General features: G+C 36.8%; 1 protein-coding gene across 10 annotated transcripts in view; it reads right to left on the bottom strand.

The window, feature by feature from the left end:
• Positions 1 to 19,317, bottom strand: part of RBMS3 (RNA binding motif single stranded interacting protein 3) — a 665,694-nt gene that overhangs the window by 518,067 nt on the left and 128,310 nt on the right. For 6 of the 10 annotated variants that reach the window (XM_045537625.1, XM_045537631.1, XM_045537615.1 and 3 more), the window contains one exon: positions 9,679 to 9,851. In XM_045537625.1, the coding sequence (XP_045393581.1) occupies positions 9,679 to 9,851 (173 nt within the window). The remainder of the gene's footprint in view (positions 1 to 9,678; positions 9,852 to 19,317) is intronic. The other 4 variants (XM_045537635.1, XM_045537591.1, XM_045537641.1 and 1 more) reach the window with 1 other exon arrangement.

The following is a 19,317-nucleotide window of genomic DNA, read 5'->3' on the forward strand; positions in this document are numbered from 1 at the left end:
AGAGATAGAGCAAAAATAGAAATGGAATAGTGACAGATATAGAGACGATGACAGAGTAAGCCAGAAGATCGGGGGAAAACATGTTAGGAAATATTTACCTATAATTGGGACACAAAAGAGAGCCAGTCATTTCCACTTGAAAGAATTCTCAAGTGGTGACCCTGAAGAAAAACCACTCCAGATGGCTCTCAGCTTCTACTCCTCTACAAAGACTGTCCTGGTGAAGCTTGACGCTTCACATGTTGCTGAATCCAAACGTAACTCTCTGTTGGTATATTCGTTGATTTCTCAATAGTATTCAACACGCTTCTTCATTCTGCCTTCTTTTTTTTTTTTTTTTTTTGAGACAGAGTCTCACTTTGTTGCCCGGGCTGGAGCGAGTGCCGTGGGGTCAGCCTAGCTCACAGCAACCTCAAACTCCTGGGCTTAAGCGATCCTACTGCCTCAGCCTCCCGAGTAGCTGGGACTACAGGCATGCGCCACCATGCCCGGCTAATTTTTTCTATATAGATTTTTAGTTGTCCAGATAATCTTTATTTCTATTTTTAGTAGAGACAGGGTCTCGCTCAGACTGGTCTCGAACTCCTGACCTCGAGCAATCCACCCGCCTCGGCCTCCCAGAGTGCTAGGATTACAGGCGTGAGCCACCGCGCCCGGCCTCATTTTGCCTTCTTGAAATACACTCTTCTCTCAGCTTCTATAGCATAATACTTTCCTGGACTCATGGTTTTCCTGTACCTCATTGATTTTCCTTTATAAACTCCTTTCTTAGCTTCTTGTCCTCTCAGAGACTCAGAATGTTGAGTTGTGTAAACATTTGGGGGCTCTTAAACCAAACTTCTTAAATTAAACCCTGAAACGGCCAGTTACCAGCTGTGTGACCTTGGGAAAGTCACTTAACTTCTTTGCCATTGTTTTCTCTTCTATAAAATGGGGGTTGGAATGAGGTATAAATGAGTAATTTATACATGTAATATGAAGTGCTTACATGCAAAATACCTAGAATAGTATGTAACACATAGTAGATACCATATTATTATCACACCAATATGATGGGTTAAAAGCCATTTATGATGCTATGATTCTCATTTTATATCTTTTACTCTAAATTTCACTTTGAAAACTAGAGTCATATATCAAACTACCCACTGAATACTGCCTCATTTTAGATGTCTAATAGGATCTCAAAACTAAGAAGACTGAGAACTCTTGATTTCTCTCCATCCAGAATTGCTCCTTCCACAATTCATGTGTAAATTCAATCAAAACTATCTCCACAATATATCCTGAATTCATCACATCTAACCCCATCTACCACTATGATCCTACCCCAAGCCATTCACATCCCCTTCCTGGACTTCCACAATGGAATTTTGCTCACTTTTTCACTTCTCCTCTCATACTCCAATTAAATCCATTCTTTACAGAAGAATACCTGACCTCCTTTATGTTCCTTGAATACACCAAGATCATTTCCACCTTCAGACTTCATCCAAGCTCTTACGTATGTCTGTAATGCCCTTATTTATAAATATTATCTGCCTTATTCCTTCTTGAAATTGAGATTTCACATTAAAGAGAACACAGTCTATGATAACCTCATAGTTGTTACTTGCAACCTGCTTTTCATGGCATTTACATATTCTGATGTTTATTCATGTATTCATGCATTGTCTCTCTCCATTACAACGCAAGCTCTATTGAGAAATTTACCAGTCCTTAAGATATCTACAGTGCTTGGTACATAGATGACAGTCAATAAATACTTTTGAAAATGAGCAAATGAACTATGGCAGTAGTGAACCAGAAGATTTACTGGATACCATAAACAGCAACCAGTTGAAACCTGTATACCTTGGGAAATGATTATAGCTTGGGGAATAAAGTGATCCCAAGATTTTTTATTCCGACCCCTGGGTGGATGATGGTACTATTCATGTAGAAAGAGAATATTAAAGAAGGGGTAAGCCTAGAAATAATTCTTTTTGACAGTGAGTTGATAGCTCTTGGGATGCAAAATTGGAATTGTCTAGGGAATAATGAGATATGGATCTAGGACTGAAAAAAGACTCCATGGGCTGGAGATAGAGATTTAACAATCACTAGAACAGCTAAAGCTGTTTAAGTAGCAGAGAGCAGATAGTCTGTAGAGTGAGAAGAAAGGTCTAACCTCCAGAAAACTTCAAAATATTCAAGAGGCAGGTAGATAAAGAGAAGCTAGAAAAAAAAAATCTCCAAAAGGTAGGCTGAGGAAAGAGGAATATGACAGCCATGGAAGAAGAAAGTTTTGAGAATAAAGGAGGAGTCAGGGTCAAGTAACAGAGAAATCAAATAAAATAAGGACTAAAAAGAGTCAGCTGTGCTTGTCAATTAGAAAATCATTGGACAAATTAAAAGCCATAATGCCATCTGGACTTGCCAGGGTCTGCCCTTGAGCTACACGTTCCTCAAATTTTCAAGCACTCAGCACAATATCTGCCTGGAGTTCCACCTCTCCTGAAGTTCCAGGCCTTTAGTTGGCACATCCAGAAAGAGTTGACAAAATCCTTTACATCCCGATCTTTTCTGTGCTGTCACCAACATGGTACACTAAGTTAACTGGTGCTGTCCCTGGTTTCATTTTTACTTTTCTCCTCTCTGTTCCTGGGATAAATAGGAAAAACCATTAATAGCTATCAGCAATTTAAATGTTTTCAAATGGATCATGAGATATATAAACATTCAACAGTACATACTTCATCCAAAGAAATAAAAAGGATAATGAATGAATGGTCAATGAATCAGTGAAATAATAATTTCCAGGATGCCCCCTCAATGCTGGAAAATGCAAGTTATTTTTAAGATTCACTAGACTTATATGTTCACTACTCTACAGTCAGCAAGAAAAATGTAAGTATATACAGAAATTTAATAACATGAGTCAAAATAGAACTTGATCATCAACTAACTGCAAACATTATTAAAAAGTAGAATGTTGAAGAAATGTTTGACTTATGAAAATTATGTGAAGAAGGAGAACAAGATCCTTCCAAGCACATCTGTTAAAATACTTGCAGTGGGCTATTCCAGAGTTTGAGTTTTTATATGCCTAACCTAAAATTCCCATTTTGTTATCAGAAAATACAATTCATATCAAAATCTTCTTTATAAGATTTATTTTTTAAGTCTTCTGGTTAATTGAAAGCAAATTGGTAGATCCTATGAAATTGCTGGATCCTAGGAAAGTCAGAGGGAAGAAGCCAAAACAGAGGATTAAATTATGTTTTCCAATTCATGTGGGCATCGTTAACTCCAAGAGTTCTCAAACTTTGCTACACAGAAGAATTACCTGAGTAGGCTTTTAAAAATCCCAATGTCCAGGTAGACTCCATACTAGTTAAATGAGAATCCCTGAAGGGATAAGATCCAGATCTACTTTTTAAAACTTTCTAAGAGATTTTCATGGGCACTCATGGATTTGAGAACCCATGACTTGTGCTATCCTTGTTTTCATCTTATGAATGTTTTAGTGATTATGAATAAGGGCTTTGACGTGAGATTCAGATTTTGAATACTTGTGGCTGTATAAACATGGACAAGTTCCTTAACCTTTTTGAGCCTCAGTTTACTCGACTTTTACTCAGAAATTATTATTCCCACTTCATAGGGTTGTTTTGAGCATTAACTGAGATAATATAAAAACTTAGGTACGTGATACATAATAAATGTTAATTTTATAAATAATAATATATAATAAAACAATGTATTATTAATCACAATTATTTATTAATTACTAATTAAAAACTATGTCTGATTTACAATAGATTCTTGACAAACATAGTTTTGCCTAAAACTAAATTAATATACACAACCAAGTGTCAGATCTGTGCTGACTCGAGAAATTCAAACATCCAGTTTGGGACTCTAGGGCATTCCCTCATTGAAAATACACAAAGGTAGAGTTCAAAGATTCTAGGATTCTAGAATTCACTTCCTGCTCGCACCTGCCACCACACAGATTTATGACACCTCAAAAGCAGCTGCGTAATTTGAGTCTGACTTGCAGAAGAAAGCCACTAATAAATTTCCTCGGGTCTTATTAGAGGGAACTTTTAAATCTTCAATGACACAGTAAGAAAGAACTCTAAAAATTTCCAGTCACATTTTTCTTATTTACTTGGTTACCCTGGAGTGCATGATGACTTGTTTTCCTTTAGTTGTATCTGAACAGTTTGACAGATTACTGTGACAAGGTTACTTTTAAATTGATAAAAGGTTTGATTGCGTCCGTGCATTTGTCAAAACTGTCTGACACTGTGTATAATGGACTCTGCACCCGGAGCCTGGATGGCACTTGAGTCTGGCTCTTACTATTCAGTATTCGGTGTGCACCATAATGAGACATCCAGCAGGGTTGGGGAAAAGTCAGGGAGATTAGCTTGGCCAGACCCTTCAGCTTTTGAGCACAAACACTCCTGTTTTGGTCCCTGGCTTTTCATTGTGGGTGTTTCTCCTCTTGTTAAATGTTAAAGTGACATTCAGCATTTTATTTTAAAGGAGGAAATGCTAGGATGTCATAACTTGAGCAAAGAGAAGAAAAGAGAACATTTACAGAGACAAGTGATGGGCAGGCAGCTTTCCTGCTCCTCCGGTGCTGATTGGAAATATGTATGCGCCTCCTCGAGAGTTTCCCGCCATCTTCCTTCATTCTGTTTCAAGTGGCCTTAACAGCAGTGTGTTCACTTTATAACAGAAAAACAATTCACTCTATTTCTTCACAATATTTTAATTAATTCCAGATTAGTTAATGACGTGGAAGTAGGGAAAATTGGCTGGGGCTTCCTGGGAGCATTGTATTAATTAAAATTTATAAGTCACAAGATGGTTAGATAATAGATGTCGTAGATGTAGAAAATATAAACACATTAAATGATTTTTTTCCATTTTAAATTCTACACATTATGATAAATACATGATTTTATTTTTTAAGAGCAATTTAAATGTATTTCAAGGCCATGTTCACAGTCATAAAATAGAAGTCACTAATTTCTTTGAAGGAGAAAATGTAACTTAAAGCATGAAAAATCATTACACCACCAAAATTTTATTTAGTCCAAAAGTGTTGTAATGCTCTCTCTCACTTTATTAAACCAAATCTATCTTCTCCAACTTCTATCTGCTCCTCTTGATATAAGCATAGAAGGTATATAATCCGTGTGTTGTATACATAATAATCAACTAATAATCCATCCCATGAATACATTCGTATAATCAACTGGAGTTCTAGTCTTCATTATATCACCTTTAGGGCTTTTAATATTATAGTCATTCAATGTTTAATAGTATATTGCTGACCTACTCATGACTGGGTAAGCAAAAGTGATAAACTGAAAGTCAACTGATTTGGGCTCTATTCTATGCTACTTTGCTATTTCTTTTGAAGTTCATTTGGTTCATTGTCTCTATAGTCCTTGTTTTTTAATGGGAAAATGGATGCATATGACAAAAGACATCCTCCATCACACATAATTTTTCCACTATCCTTAATTATTAATTCTTACACCCTCCTCTCTGAACACAAATTCTTCTTCCAGTTTACTTTTCCACTATTCCTACTTTGATTATTCATTGATCTTATGAGATCCCTTCTCTCTACTCTGCAACTGGAGTTACCTTTTTTTAAAAAAAATACAATTATGTCACCTTCCTGTTTATGACAATTCAACGGTTTCCTTCATTGCTCTCAGTACAAATCAAAGCTCCTAACATAATCTACAAAGGGATCATCTTGTCCCTCCATGTTTTCTAGCTCATGTTGTCCCCTACTCCACCTCCCTCTTTCTATTGCAGCCACGCTGGCCTTACCTCAGCCCCTTGTCCTTGCCCTGCCCCTTCCAGCCAATCGGCCTGCACATGTGCACATGAAGCTCCCTCTGCCTGGAATGCTCTTCCCTTCCTTTCTCATTTAAACTTATTTATCCTTCTGATTTTAGCTCAGTTGTCACTTCCTCAGAGATGACTTTGCTAATCACTCTAACTAGATCTAATCTCATATTATAAACTCTCGTAGTACCATGCTCCTCTCTTTTTTTGTACTTATAATTACAATTTTATATCAAGTCATATAATTATTTATGTCTACATTTCCTGGAATATAAATTCTCCTCTGTCTAAATTTACTCACCACCAAATCCTCACACAGGCTTGCTGCAGGTACTCTGTAAATATTTTTTAATTGAGACTACAATAAACTCCCTTGCGTTTTCTCAAGATAAAGACATTACAAAATCTTCACAGTATTTCCTATAGTACACAAAATGTAATATATTCATCAAAAATATAGGTATAACTAGAGAGATTATTTTTTAGAGGAGAATCATTCCCCATGTCCATTATTCTTCAGCTTTATCTTCTTTTCTTTGATTTTACTTGTGATCTGAACATAGAAGCTTTGATGATAAATGTGAATAGAATCCCTTAATAAGAATCTGCTCTCAGATTAACACTGAGAAATAATGCAATTTCTATTACTTTAATATCATCGTTTTACTGCTCATTAGCATTAATATGGATATTATATACTAATACCAGAAAATTCAATATGTCTATGCTTTTTTGTGTATCTCTGTTTTCTATTATTTTATTATCATAGACATTAGCAAATATTGCATTTCCTATAAGGAATATTAACTCTTAAAGTACTTATAATTTCATAGAAAGAAATATGGAAGATGAATCCTGATGGCAAGTTCATTTAAATCTATAAATATTATCTGTTTTGTAGGTGAAATTATTTTAAAGTGTTAGATGAGTAATAGGAATGCAAAATCATTTTAATCTTTAGAAGACTATTAATGTGAAATAGTAACGAGCACTGTAGGAGGCTAACGCTGCAAGAAAGGAAGCAGGGTTTTACAAATGACCTTACTCTCTTAGCAAAGTCATCCCCAGCCCATCAGATCACACCTATGCAGCTCAATCAACTCAGGCTGTGGCCCTGCCAACACTGCATGAGGGGATTGGAGAAAGATATAAACGGTGATCCAGAGCAAGTCTTGCTGCTAAGTAATGAGGCCCTCAGTCAAATAGTAAAATTTTAGACTGAAAGAAGTATAAAATATTATTGAGCTCAAATCCATTATTATATACATAGGGGAGACCAGAGTTAAGAGGGGACAAGTCATTTGTGTAAGGCCACAGATCCAGTTGAAAGCACAGCCAAGAATGAAAGTTACATCTCTTAGTGTACAGTTGTCTCCAGCACATTATGTTGCCTGATCACACAAATTGTCTAAGGTTCTCTAGGATAAAGAACCTAAGCAATAAACTCCAGGTACAGATAACTTTGGTAACTGGAGAACTCACAAACATTTCTGCAGTAACAATACATACCAGGTCTTAATAGCTAGAAAATATTAATATAAACAAGTAACTATTACCCTCTGTACACTTAGCATCCTTTAAATTTCTCAAATGCACACAAGAAACATTAACAAAACTTATTTCCTCAATAACAATGTTTCTGTATCACTACATCTCTTTCCTGAGTTAAAAATGCCAATATAGGCTGTTAGGTAATAATTTCCATTTATAAAATTCTGGCAGTTCTTTGCAGAAATGGATATTAACACAGAAATTCATAGTATGACACTATATCAGTGGGATGTTTGTAAACCAGATCTCCAATAAAATACAATTTAAAATAAAGCTCTGATTTGTAGGATATGCTGATTCTTATGTTAGAAATACTCTCACTACGGCCAATTTTAAGCTACCAAGTTTGTAACAAATGACTCATAAAATTTTTTAGTATTTTACAATTGTCTCCAGTGTGCCAGTCAGAGGCAGCTCCAGCACCCCACTGACACAACAAGGAAACCTAGAAATGACCAAACTCAACCCACTCTTAATAAAGAGGAAACTGAGGCTCAAAAGGAGAAAGTAATCTGCCTCAAGAGCATACAGTTGGTGAGCAGGTTTTAGTACTCAGGATTCACCTTAACCGCCCATATCAATTAAGTGAAATTTTATGCAATAGAAATAGTCAGTGCTCTTCGTGACTGTGGAGATAAGTATTTCTCAAAAGACCAGCAGCATCACCAACACTCGAGAGTCTGTCAGAAATGCATATTTTGGGGCTCCAGCCCAGACCTAGTGAATCATAATATCTTGGGCCTGGAAATCTGTTTCAACAAGCTCTACAAGTAGTATAGAGCAATGGGAAAGAACCTTTCCTCATTATCCGCCGATATTTTCTGTGAATGAGATTTAATTACGAATCAAAGGTAATAGCTATTCTTATTGCATCAGCATTGATTAAAAGGGAACTGCTTCATCTGAACACTCTGTCATAAAGCCTACAATCTTTCACATTTCCAAAGACCTTGCTTTTCAATAAAGAGTTTAGATTTTTCCAACAACAACAAGAAAAAATTAAGTGATTTATCTTCAAGTTCTCAACTCAATATTCTATAGAACAAAACATAACATGTGTTTGCCTGGCTTAGCTCTGGCATTTTTAACATTTTTAAAATAACTTCCTTTAAATAAATATTTATCTTTCAAGGTTCTCCCTTGCCTCTTTCACAAATCAAGGCACCCCCACCCTAATCTACCTACTGCCTTGTCAACTGATTATACAGTTATGTATGTGTGTTTTAGTTTATCTGCCACTTTCTGTTGTTTTGATATGTACTCCCAATCTCAAAATTCGGAACAAAGGCAAATAAATATTGTCAGCTTTATTTTCCTCTTTCAATCTTTTAGAGGTTGGAAAATTTACAAAATAAATATCCTTGCAACTTTCTTTCAAAAGCATTGCAAAAGAGAAAAAGAACAATTGAGTAATAGTTTCCTAAAATTTAAAAACACCCAGCTAAGGCACAATCGAATGACAAATATCTGTACTGATATTACTTTGAAAATAATCAGAAATAATGTAAAAATACAGGTCTATGATTCTTAATTCATTACTCATTTTTACTCTTATTTGTAGGGTAAACTTAAATATGTTTAATTTATTTGTACAGAAACAAGAAAAATAATGACATGAGTTTTGGTAGATAAGAGATTAACAGAAACATTTTGCAGGGGATGTAATCATTGCCACGCTTCCTAGCAAATATAAAACTAGTGAGCGCGGTTCTTGGCCTTGGTGGGAGATACCTTCACTGGACTTGGCAGTAGATATTTTCAAGGAAACTAGAGGATTAGCATTATACTTCTCCAATTACCTGGTCCTGGCTGAACCTACATTTACCAAACACTGGCCAGAAAAAACTTTGAAACACAAGAGGTAATCATCCTGAAATCTACCACTTCTGAGTTTTTGAGATTCTTTTCATTAGTACTTCTCAAAAGCAGCTTTTTCTCATGAGATTTATCACAGACTCCACCAGACCATGGCTTGAGAGCACAACTCTGCCATTGGTCTTCATCTTTCAGGCCAATGTGTGCAAATCAACCAGCACTTCCAGGTATATCTGCTCAAGAACCTCCACTTCTACAACAAAAATTAGACAAATTCCATTCCCTAAGAAAAACTATAATCAAATGTCAAATTTAAGTCCTTTTTGTGAAGAACAGCCTTCCTCACTGAGACACCAATGAATGGGTACATTGGGTACATTGTTAACCAGTCCTGTCCATGCAGGTCGGAATGTGAATGAGAAACAGCTCAGAGAGCAGAAGGACACTTACGGTTGGCACAGCTTGATTAGGTCCTGGTCAGTGGTGCCTGGCGGGAGGCCTCGAATGTACAGGTTGGTTTTACTCAACTGTTCCCCGCTGCTGTTGTTGCTGCTGTTGTTGCTGCTGCTGTTTGTGCTGGGGCTGGGAGGAGCCATGGGGTGGGGAGCTGGTGCATAGGACTGCTGGAAACAGAAAAAGCTGTTACTGGAAAAACAAAAGCCAGCACCTGCTCACAGGCCAGCAGCACAACTCGAAAGCAATGTGAGCTTCTTGTCGTCTCCAATACATGTACACATACACACACACACACACACACACACACACCACACATACACACACATTTATATCAGTGTGCTGTGTTGCATCTGGGACCATCATTTGCTTTTTCTTTTCCCCCTCTGGCCCTCCATTTTGATCAGCGCAAGTCAGCCATAAATGAGACAAAAAGAAGTTATCAGGTGCTCTTGGTAATAGCATATGACTTTTGAATTTGTCCCTAACCACAATGACTCTCTTTAGACGTGTAAAGTAGCATATCTCACTGATAGAATAAAACAGTTCATTCTTGGTATCAAAGCTCTGCCCCTGGCTTACCTTTAATAGCCAAGCATCTTTGGTTTGCCTCTACTCTTTGGTCCCTCCTTTTCTCCAAAGAAACTTCCTCATATTGTTTTCCTCACCATTACTGTCCAGCACAATTCATTCTATGAATGATTGAATTTATGAATCCATCTCAGCTTCTTTCTCCATCCTCAAAATGGCTTCTTCATGTTGAATTCCCTTGTTTGCAAGATTGAGCCAGCATTCTCTTGTTACTTTCAAGATTCTCTTTCAATTACTCTAATTCAGGCTCTCAACCTAGGCACTACGGACCACCTGGACAGGATAACTCTTTGTTGTTGCAGGCGCTGACCTGTTCATTCTAGGATAGCCCTTACCTATCAGATTTGAAGAGCACCCATCCCCCAGTTGCAATGGCCAAAAATATATTAACATTGCCAAATGTGTCCTGGAGGCAAAAGGCATCTCTCCCATTAGAGAACCACTGCTTTAATGGGTCACACCATTATGCAGCAAAATGATGATGATTAAATGACTCCCATAAAATTAGAATGTGAGTGTGAGTATGCTTATGATTATAAATGTCAGAATTAGTGTATATATTTACTCATTAGGCTTACTTCTTTTTGATACAGGTTTATCTTTAAAAATTCTCAACTTCCACTGAAAGCCTGGGTTGAGTGCCTGCTGTGCCACTTATTGGCTCTGTGACCTTTAAATGGTGCCTTAACCTCTCAGAGACAGCATTCTCATCAATGTAAAGAGGATAATAATAATAATCTCCTATGTTATAAGGCATTTTTAAAAACTTGAGTTAATACAAACAAAATAGGTTCTATAAATTAGTAAGTGCACACTAAATATTAGCAAGAAAACAATAATGTTAATATTTGTGGTTTGCATCAGTCTTGTCAATGATATTAGCCTATATAACTATCCCAAATTTTCTCAGTTGTAACCCTGAATGTTACCCAAAGGTACAACGAGCATATTCATCAAGATTCCACTGGGGAAACTTTTGGCTGTGTCTAACCTGAAGACTCATCAGCTGTTTTATCAGGGTTGGGAGGTGTATACTTACCAAACAGCAAGTTTGGGGCACAATAGCAAAAAAGTATTTATTTAGATGAGGTTAAACTACAAAACCTTTTGTGCCATGAAACAAAGCTAAGAGATAATATGATAGCTTAAGGGAAGAAAATGAAGAAAAACAGCGTGCTTTATGCCTCTACAGTCTCATTCTAAAAAAATAAAATAAAATAAAATAAAAACTTAGGAAACATAACCACATGTAAACAGAACAGACTTTTCATTCCAAAACTGTGTGCTTCAGCCCAAATTGTCAGGCCTACTGGGTCCAGGTAAATAATGGGACATTCTGGAAATAGAGCTAAATGTGGCCTTAATCACAGAGAGCTGAACTCGTTAGATAGGATCCTGCAGTGGCTTCCCACTGGACTTATTAAAAAGTCCTGAAAGCCCCATATGATTTTTTCTGCCTTTTCCTCCAATCACATCTTGGGCCAGACCCAATGGTACTCCCAACTTTCCACCCTTCCCATTCTCAGCCCAACTCTACTTGTTTGGCTCTAATCCATCCTTCTGATTTCAAATTAAGTATCACCCTACAGCATTCTTTTATTTTCCTTCACAGGTTTCAGGATTTTTGGTCTCTATTAAATGTGTTTTTGGCTTACTTAATGCCTATCCCTAGCATTAATCTGTATGTTCTCTGAGAGCAGGGACTCTGTCAACCCTTATATGAATAGGACCTAGGCTAGTGCCTGATATACAGGAGATGCTTAAAAAATATTTAGGCTACACTGTGTACAATAAAAATGGAATAAACACAGCATGTGACCTATAGAGACAGGAAGCCAAGTTTTAGCAGTACTCAGCCTTGTTTCTTGCTATAAGTCTTTTTTACACGATCCAGGATTTCAGATTTTCCCAATCCCTATTTCCACGTGGCTATAAGACAATGCTTTTTAGATTCAGTATATCAAAATAAAACTCATTACACCTGTTTTCTCCTTTCCCCATTCCCCACACCAGCCACCCATCACAATTACTCAATTTCCTTCAATGTTTTAGCATTATTCCAGCCTTCTTGCTAAGAAACTTGGTGCTAAATTCATCTGTTTCCTAATCCTAAATCTCAAAATGTGGTCAGCCACTGAGATCTCTGACAGGCTTCTAGAATCATCTTCTCCTCCGGATTCCCATCGTTTCCCTAAGCCAGAGTCGTACCACCTTCATATATAAAGGGCTTCAAGCTTTCTACCATGTTTCCCCATGTGTGCTTCTCATTCACGGCAGGGGGGATAGGGGATAAGACAGAATCACCCAACACAAACACAAACTGGCCAAGAATTAAGGGACGGGGGGAAGTGAAAGAGCAGACATTCCAGGAGCAAAACCCAGAGCCTCCAACTCCCTTCTTTGAAATAAACATTTTCTCAACCATTTCTTTAGTTTTATTACTTAATTTAGTCTCAACATTTTAATGTAGAATATTAAAATGAATTACACAGAAGAATACTTTCTTTTCCTAATATTTGAATTAAATGGAATATATTCATTGCCTTTTGGAATTTATTAATAATATCTGCATAAAGCTCAAGTTTCTTTGCAGGCATGAAAAGCTCTGACTTAGTTCCTGACATAAAGGATTCTGTTTCTCTCCTTGGAATCTGCACTGCACAACACCTGAACTCTTTTACAAGCCCTGCACACAGTAGGTGTTCAGTACATGCTTGCTTGCTGGAGTGGCTTCCTGGTCTTTCTCTCTGACAGTGGGTCAGAGGAAATTTCTCTTTTACTTCCCTTATGAGTTTTATTCTCTTAAAATTCCCAGGGCTTTTTTAAAGCTGTTAGCTACCACTTTCACCTCCCCTCTCTTGGAATTTTTTGAATTCCATTCTGTATCAGCTTCTTTTAAAATGAGACTTTGTTTAAAGCAGTTTCTCCCACTGTATAGCCTTTAAAACCACCGGGGAGCCAGAAAAATGTCTCCAGCTTTAGGTATCACAGATTAGATGGACCAGTTCAGACTGAGTCCTTGACTGATCAAATAAGAAAGCACCCGCTACGGGATGATCAATATGTGTTTACTTAATTCTTTTTTTCCCCCAGGGCTCTTTGTGAGCATTTCCATAACCAGAACACCATTTAGCAAATTGCATGATGCCTAAAACAATAAATGTGTCCTTCAAAGGACCCAACAAATTCACTGGGAAAAAAATTAAACAAAATAATCAAAAGCAAACCAAAGTTGGGATGAGAATAGGGAACTTGTGTGCGTGAAAATGAGATACGTAATTTATAAATAGGAGCAGAAACACCAGACTTGTGGAGAAAGTGTGTATTTCAGAAGCCCTTTGAAAAAAAATACGCACTCAAAAGTAGTTTTATTGTGTCATATTCTTGCTTGTGAATTCTAGAAATTCTGCTGAAAGAGGTAGATTTTTCTCAGTGTTATTGAACCAATCAATCCACAGATTTTAGCACCCAGTGTGGGAACTGTTCCTAATCTTTAATATTTCATTTATCTGTTGATGATGCACTGATTGATTCAGGTAGCAGTCAGCATTGTAAATCATTCCTTGGTCTTAAGAATTATAAATTCCTTCCTCTCCACCCATTTTCAAAATACACATCCTTTAATCAACAAAATGTTGGCAGAAGGTTCCCAGAATGTCTGACAAATGCACAGGCCTAAATGAATTAATTTGTGAAAAGCAGAAGTGATTTTGTATGCTCTGGCTGCCAAAGACAGATGACCAAACTACAGCATCTTAAAAAAAAAAAAAAAAAAGGGGAGTGTCAATAATCTCTAGGGGTTAATGGGTCACAGCACCCACTTTCCTGATTAAAATGGCTCTCTGCTTCCTTTCTCAATTCTTTGTCTTTAGATGGTATGGAATTTTATCACTGATTAGCTTTTAAATCATTTTCAGACATTGAGGAAGGAATTTTAAAATGTTAGTAAAAAAAAATATTTTCCTTCAGATAAAACTGACTTAGCTATATTGCTCAAAGTCACCCCGCATAAATCCTATTTAGGAGTAGGGAGCATTTACAATCCAGGGTTACTGAACACTGTAACACTGTGCTGTAACAGGGCAAGAGGTTGCTATGAATGTGCAGTGTCAGCTTGGTTAGAAGCAGTAGAACTAGCAGATTTTCAGAAGGGTACTTTAGATAACACTCTGATTGAAGGAGAGAGATATAGGGCTTCTCTTGAAGCCACATTTTCTTGGTTAGTATGCAGATTGTTCTTAGATGTTTATTCCTGGTGGCATTGCTGGGAGGTTCTGTTAGGGATTATGGAAGACGGACTGGAGTTCCTTACCCATACATCAGGGTTGCTAAATCAGAGGTTCAGTGCCACTGTCCTCTTTAGGAAATGAAATAAAATGACTTGGAATCCATTTTGGAATATGCTATTCCTAAAACAGTAAATCTAATGATCATAGGTAACATCTGCTGTATGCTTGCTCCGCATTTTAGCCCAATGAGGCAAATAATATTCCTCTCATTTCTCAAATGAGGAAACTAAAGCACAAAAAGGTAAATGACCTTTGCAAGGTCACACAGCTGGAGCCCAAATTTGAACCCAGGGAGTCTGACTCCAGAAGCCATGCTGTCCCCTGTGACACCATAGAATTATAACTCTTAATGATGTAGACACAGGTAAACATAAACACTTCTTTGAAGTAAACTCTGGAGGATGACACTCTGACAGCGCCTCTGGTGCATCCGAGTTTAAGCACGAGGAGAAGAAAGATGAGGAAAAGCAGCAGACAGTCAAGATGAAGGTTAACAGGCCTTTTCTCTCTATCAAAATTTAAATGAAGTCCATCTTAAAATTTAATTTCAAAGGGGAAGTGACCATTAGAATCAAGTGTGTTATGAGTTTTTCAAATAATGCCAAACGAGTGGGTTCATTTGTCAAGATTCATGGTTTGTTATTTAATAACAGGAAAATGAACTGGCTTGTAGATCACCCTAAACAGCTGATTCATTTAGTGTGCTTTGTTAATATGCCTCATTTATCAAGTTTGAAAAGTGAATCAACCAGGTCCTTCTACATTCTTGTAAAATGTGTGGTTTGAGTGTGTAGATTTGGAGGAAGGTTAGTTGTGGGTTTTTTCTTTATGTATTTTGTTTTAACAGAATGCATTTGGGATATTCCATAAGTGTTACACATCAATAAAGTAAATCATTTAAAAATCATCTTTTATACAATAGCAATCTATACTTGATGAACATTTGTCTGTAGGTGAGGTTTTAGTGAATGCACTAACATACATTAATTTTAAACCAGGGCACTCAACTTTGGCACTACTAACATTTTGGGGCAAGATAACTCTTTGTTATAGGGAGATGTCCTGGGCATTGTAGTGTATTTAACATCATCCCTGTCCTCTGTGTACAAGATGCCAGTTGTACTGCCCTCTCTTCAAGTTGTGACAACCAAAAATGTCTTCAGATATTGTCAAATGTCCCCTGGGGGGATCAGGAACTCTCCTGTAGTTAAAAATCACTATTTTAAACAGAGCTAGCCCCTCTCCTTGAAAGGATAATACAGTACCCCTTGTAGAATAATGATACAAACTCTATGGCCTAAAAACTACTTAATTGAAAACCTCTACCACCAAACTATAATTCAATTTCTTACCCTCAAGTATAGATGGCATTCTCTCCCTCCCATATACATACCTCCACTCTCTAACCAAGATGTTGGTATGCCACATTTCATTTGTAGCAGATTAGGTCTGAAACATACTTCCTCTGATTGAAAACATAACTCTTTTACAAAGAGAATTTTAAATATTTTTTGCATGCAATTCCCCTTGGCTGGGAATCACAGAGCCCTGATGCCAAACTGCAGTCAATTCTATTGCCGGCATCTGGTTGCTGGCAGGATCCTCAGGCAGTTGGTCTGGTGGTTTTGGAGTAGCCTTGGACTCCATCACGCAGCAGTCTGTTCTGCTGATGGTCTCCCCAATTTGTTTTTATTCATCTCCAATGCAATAGAATTTGTACTCTTTTATCCACACAAGGGTAAAGCCTTGGATAAAGTCTCCCAAGGGATTAACATGCCAATTCTTTTACTATCCAAAAATGAATACAAACCACATTCTCATCTTAAATCATACATTATTTAGCCTGCACATACACATGCAATCCATTGCTCAGTGGATAACACCACTGTAGGCTATTGGATTCATCTCCCAGACAGTGTAATTTCCACATAACCTTGCTTCTGCAGACCTCTCCTTTAATGTGAACAGAACATGAGAGAGTGGACATAGCAAGAACTGTGGCAGTCACTGCTGTGTCTATAATAGCCTCAAATGAGGGTGAATATGAATACTGTCCATGCAAGCAATAACAAACACAGCTAAATTAATATCTAAGCAAGCCATGCAATTTTAGCCGTAGTTTCATGAACCACATACATTATGGCTTTGCAATTTTATGCCAGGCAATTGCCTCTCCATTATCTAGAATATGGCCATAGAAAACAATTGTTTCAATTATGCTTTGTATAATAGAGTTTGGTGAAAACCTGCCCTACTTCTCTTTTCCTACACACAGCTCAGACATGAAAATGAGCAATAAAAGATGAAACTCCTCACAAAAGGCAATCATTTGAACATTCTCTGTCAACTAGCCCAGGTAATAGCTGCTGTCAACAGCGGTACCATGGTGCTTAAGAGCTGCAGATTGCCCGCTATGAATCCAGTGCCACTACTACCTAGGCACTTAAACCTCTTGTCATGAGTGAAAGAGGGATGATGATCATCTCACTTCACAGGACTCTTGTGAAACTAAAATATATAAATTATACGTAAAATATTTAGCACAGGAGCTGACATGCAGCCAATATTCAGTAAATATTTCTTTTGTTTTGTCATCATTGCCATCCTCCTCACCATCATGAGGCAGACCCTTAACATGAGCATTGTTCTAGTAGGAGTAATTTACCTTCAAGGGGGTGTTATAAGAGCCAGTCGCTTTTTTTTTTCTTCTAATAAATACAGGAGCCACTATGCTTGAAGTGAAATTATGTCATTAGAACTGTGGTTTGCCATTTTCATCAAGAGCTAAGCAGTGATGAAACAGTCATTGTGGATGGAATGGCTAATTAGTTTCAAAGTATTTACAAATCACTACTGAGTTTTTATTAAAATTCTGTTAGGATGAGATTCACTTTTGCTCTAAATATTAGTTTTTGAAAACCTCAGCAGATTGCATAATCACACATTGCCCTGTGCTTTTTAAAAATAGGCTTAATTTAAAGTCATTGAATTCCATTCAGGGGCTTAGATAGTAAATGACATTTTAAAATTCATGGTACTTAGAAACACAAGTAAACTAGTTATTGTTCAGTTCAAGCACCTATAAACCAATTGCATTAATAGACGTATAAGCTAGAGAAGAATGGCTGCTATAAATGATGCCAGTGGCCCTTTATAAAGAATTATCAACTCTTCAAATGCCAGTCGCATCTGGTATTTGCCCAATGGGCTTTTAATTTGACCAACTTTTTATCTCTTTAAGAAAAAACAAACAATTAACATGCACTTCAAAATCTGGGGTTCTTATGGCATTAGTTTAAAAAAGACAGGTGTATACTTTGAAAATAACCCAAATAGCTAAGAACTTCAATATTGATAACAATTGGTTCCTTGTAGAAAAATGAGCCATGATTTGTTCCCCAGGTGAAGATTATAATATTGGCTACGCTATGAAAAATAATTGTTACAATCAGGACATTCCCCAGAAATCCTGAAGGCGACCATAATCCCTGAATGGAACATCTGCTCTGTTTGTCCAGAAAAAAAAAGTGACTGGTTCTTATAACACCTTAGAGATCAACCCAAAGGTCTCCTTTCATGATGAGCTAGGATCACTGGGCCAACACTGAAAACCCAGAATGCGTCACCAGCAACTGTTCATGGGGATCTCTGGGCTAGCATCTCCATTCCAAACACAATCAGAGATAAAGAGATCTTCTGAAAAGTGAAATAATTACATTTAGAATCACATTCTCATATCTTATAAGATATATTTGCCTAATTTTTTAGTTCAGTTTCTCTCTGTAATCTCTATTTTTGACTCTTCCTAATGTTCTTTTTTTTTCAGTAATATTCTGTTTCACAGTCTAATACTTTCTGTTTCCCTAAAATTATAATTAGTAACATTGCCAACAATTAATTCCTCCAACTTTATTAATTAAATACCCTCCTAAATAGAATGAAAACAAATAGATGTAGCTTAAAGGGCACCACCAGAAGATACTTTGAGATAATACTTTATTGCAACTAAATGAACTCTTTCAAAGTTTCTTCCTTCAGTCATGAAAGTCATAGCTCCAGATATAATGAGGCATTTTCCCACTCAATTGACTAATTTGCATATTACCCAATCATATTATTGATTTGGTTACTGGAAGTTAATGAATAATAGAAATAACACATTTTGTTCCCAACTATGTATAACAAAAATCACTATCAATAATGGAAATCTAATCAGAATACCAACGAGTATAAGGCTCTTTTGATATGCCAAATATTTTTTTTCAATTAAATGAGATTTTTGCTTTTCTGAAAGTGAATCTATGTTAACTCAGGAGCAATGGGATAATAGCATAAATAGTATGTACAATCAAATCTAATTTCTTTATCCAGGCTTTCATCTCAACTCCATCATGTGTCTCCAACCCATATGCAACTCTATCTCCTGATTCCCAGTACTTACCACTGATACCACACCGTAGTCACATCTGCACCTATACTTTAATTTGTCTTCCTCCCTCTGCCTGGGCTATACTCGTACATCTGATTCTAAGGTGACTCCAAAATTTATTTTACAAACTGGGACACATTTGAGATCAAAGAGGTGAGATATTAACAATTAAACCAGGACACAAGGAATACATTGAGATTGTCTGAAGCAAATCAGAGTGTATGGTCATCCTATAATTACTTTGTATTTATCTAAATTCCACATAGTCCTCTAGAATCACCTAAAATACTATCCCATTCATGACAGCTTCTTTTTTATTATGCATAT

The sequence above is a fragment of the Lemur catta genome, chromosome 1 (assembly GCF_020740605.2).
Source record: "Lemur catta isolate mLemCat1 chromosome 1, mLemCat1.pri, whole genome shotgun sequence".
NCBI classification, from domain to species: Eukaryota; Metazoa; Chordata; class Mammalia; order Primates; family Lemuridae; genus Lemur; species Lemur catta.